Source organism: Arachis ipaensis, chromosome B01 (assembly GCF_000816755.2).
Source record: "Arachis ipaensis cultivar K30076 chromosome B01, Araip1.1, whole genome shotgun sequence".
NCBI classification, from domain to species: Eukaryota; Viridiplantae; Streptophyta; class Magnoliopsida; order Fabales; family Fabaceae; genus Arachis; species Arachis ipaensis.
Window position 1 is genome coordinate 121230654 of NC_029785.2, and position 2371 is coordinate 121233024.

General features: G+C 33.7%; 1 protein-coding gene across 3 annotated transcripts in view; it reads left to right on the plus strand.

Annotated features, from left to right (window-relative positions):
- The window catches only part of LOC107635080 (phenylalanine--tRNA ligase beta subunit, cytoplasmic), a 9011-nt gene that overhangs the window by 3523 nt on the left and 3117 nt on the right, over window positions 1-2371 (plus strand). For all 3 annotated transcript variants that reach the window (XM_016338460.2, XM_016338442.2, XM_016338450.2), the window contains exons 10-14: window positions 414-540; window positions 618-785; window positions 1204-1332; window positions 1435-1566; window positions 1712-1846. In XM_016338460.2, the coding sequence (XP_016193946.1) occupies window positions 414-540; window positions 618-785; window positions 1204-1332; window positions 1435-1566; window positions 1712-1846 (691 nt within the window). The remainder of the gene's footprint in view (window positions 1-413; window positions 541-617; window positions 786-1203; window positions 1333-1434; window positions 1567-1711; window positions 1847-2371) is intronic.

Sequence of the window (2371 nt, forward strand, 5' to 3'; positions counted from 1 at the left end):
TTGCTGTAGAAATTAACTTTTTTCATGTTTGTCTATATTTCTTATTTAATTTTAGAAAATATTTATAATCTTGAAAGAAAAAGAAAAACTGTTTTAAATAGTATCTTAAACAGTAGGTTCAGAGAAATGTTTCTAGAATTTTCATCGGTATAGAATGTGTTTGTTATAAAATCATCTTTTTAAGAATCTGAAACAAATGCACTGCTGTGAGATCTCCTGGTGGACTATGGTGACTGGTTTACATCTTCCACGCTGGGCTTTGATGCCTGTATAAGTGTATAGTCTATACAGGAATGTGATCTCATAGATTATCTTTGAATAACGCTCACGGCACCAACCTTTTAAGTTGCTCATATGCTCTTCCAACCTATCATTATTGAATTAAATTTTTGATATACTATATATTTTGACAGAACTGTGTTATCTTTGCCTCCAATTATCAACGGTGCACATTCGGCCATCACTCTGGAGACAAAGAATGTATTTATTGAATGTACTGCTACTGACTTAACAAAGGCAAAGATTGTTTTAAACACAATGGTAAAGTTTTATTGTATGTTACTCTTTGCATTTTGTTTATGTACAATTGTGAGTTTGCTGATCAACTATTTTTTTAGGTCACAACCTTCTCGGAATATTGTGCAAATAAGTTTGTCATTGAACCAGTAGAAGTGGTTTATCCTGATGGAAAGTCACATATATACCCCGACTTATCCATCTATAATATGGAGGTTTCTCTACCTTACGTCAATGGATTAATCGGGGTATCCTTGGAAGCAGAAGAGGTAGTTATTTCCTGTAACTTGCTAATATAAATTTTACAAGAAATTTGGGGCCTCGTACAAAGTGTTTTCTTCCTGCTGCTCTTTCAAATTGATTATTATCAATTCTTTAATGCTTTTTTTAACACTTTTCTCTTATCTCATGTAAAGAGTACTTGTAATGCTTCTATTTGTTGATTTTGTAGGTTAGTATACTTTTATGTGATGATTTTATACTCTTGTTTTATCTATATATGCATTTACCTTATATGTGGTTGAGTTTTTCAGTTGTTGATGTCATGAATTAATTCTAATAGGTGGTCTTTTTATCCGAGTGTATTCTCTCTAATGCAATATTCAGTGCTCTCATTTTTTTCCAAATGAAACAAATGATATTTCAGTAATTTTTCTAATTTCATTAATCTTTCTCCCTTTTCTTCAGGTCACTAAGCTCTTAAATAGGATGCAATTGCATGCCAAACAGTCTACATCTGATAATAAGCAGGCTAAATTTGTTGTATCTGTACCCCCTACTAGAAGTGATATTCTTCACCCGTGTGATGTTATGGAGGTATTGGCAATAATAGTATTGATCATTCATGAATGAAAATTGGATCCTTTACATGTATATGTAGTTGGAAGACCTTTTTTGTTTTGGTTTTTCTGTGCATAGGATGTTGCAATTGCTTATGGATTCAATGCTATCAAGGATAAAGCAATAGTAGATAATAAGGGCTCAAAGAGATTGGCTGCTTCATTGAAGCTACTTCCTCTGAATGAGCTCAGTGATCTGATCAGAAAAGAGGTTAGAATAAATATATCATCTTGACACCTGTGACTGTATCAGTGTCAGAATACTTCAAATCACTGAATATTATTTATGGATGATGTTTGTTAATTATCAGAAGTGCCTTGTTATCTGAGTCCCTGTATTCCTGAACTTCTTTCAGGTGGCAATGGTTGGGTTCACAGAGGTCTTGACATTTATACTTTGCTCTAAAAAGGAAAACTTTGCCATGCTAAACCGCAAAGATGATACATCAAAAGCAGTTATCATTGGAAACCCTAGGTCTTCAGACTTTGAGGTGTATACACCTTATCCTTGTTCACTGACAGTGTGTTTATTCAGTATTATAACAACAATTTTATCTCACTGCGATTATTGATCCACATGTTAGTAATCTGTATGGTCCTCTATCCACATGAAGTTATGTGAACTACTAATGGTTTTCACTGTTTCTCATACGTAGCTCTTCTGATAGCCACTTATTTCTGTTATTACTTCTGCTCACTATTAATTGTCGTTGTTCATTATTTATGTCATGATTTGTCTGGTTACAATGCTGTTAATTTTATATATACTTGTACTTTCTTACTTCCCCCGTGCCTATAGCTTACTTTCTGGTTCTTTCATGATCCCCGAGGTCTTTTGTAAATTTGTTTTTGTATTTGAATTATGATTATTTGATCTTAATTTGGAAGCAAAAGGAGTTGAGAGTGCAGGGATTGTGTGTATCGGGGCTGTGCTGAATTCAATGCACTCTTCTGAAAGATTTCCCTGCAAGATTACTGTGAGAAAATGGGCAGTTGTGGTTCATTTTTCCTGTTGA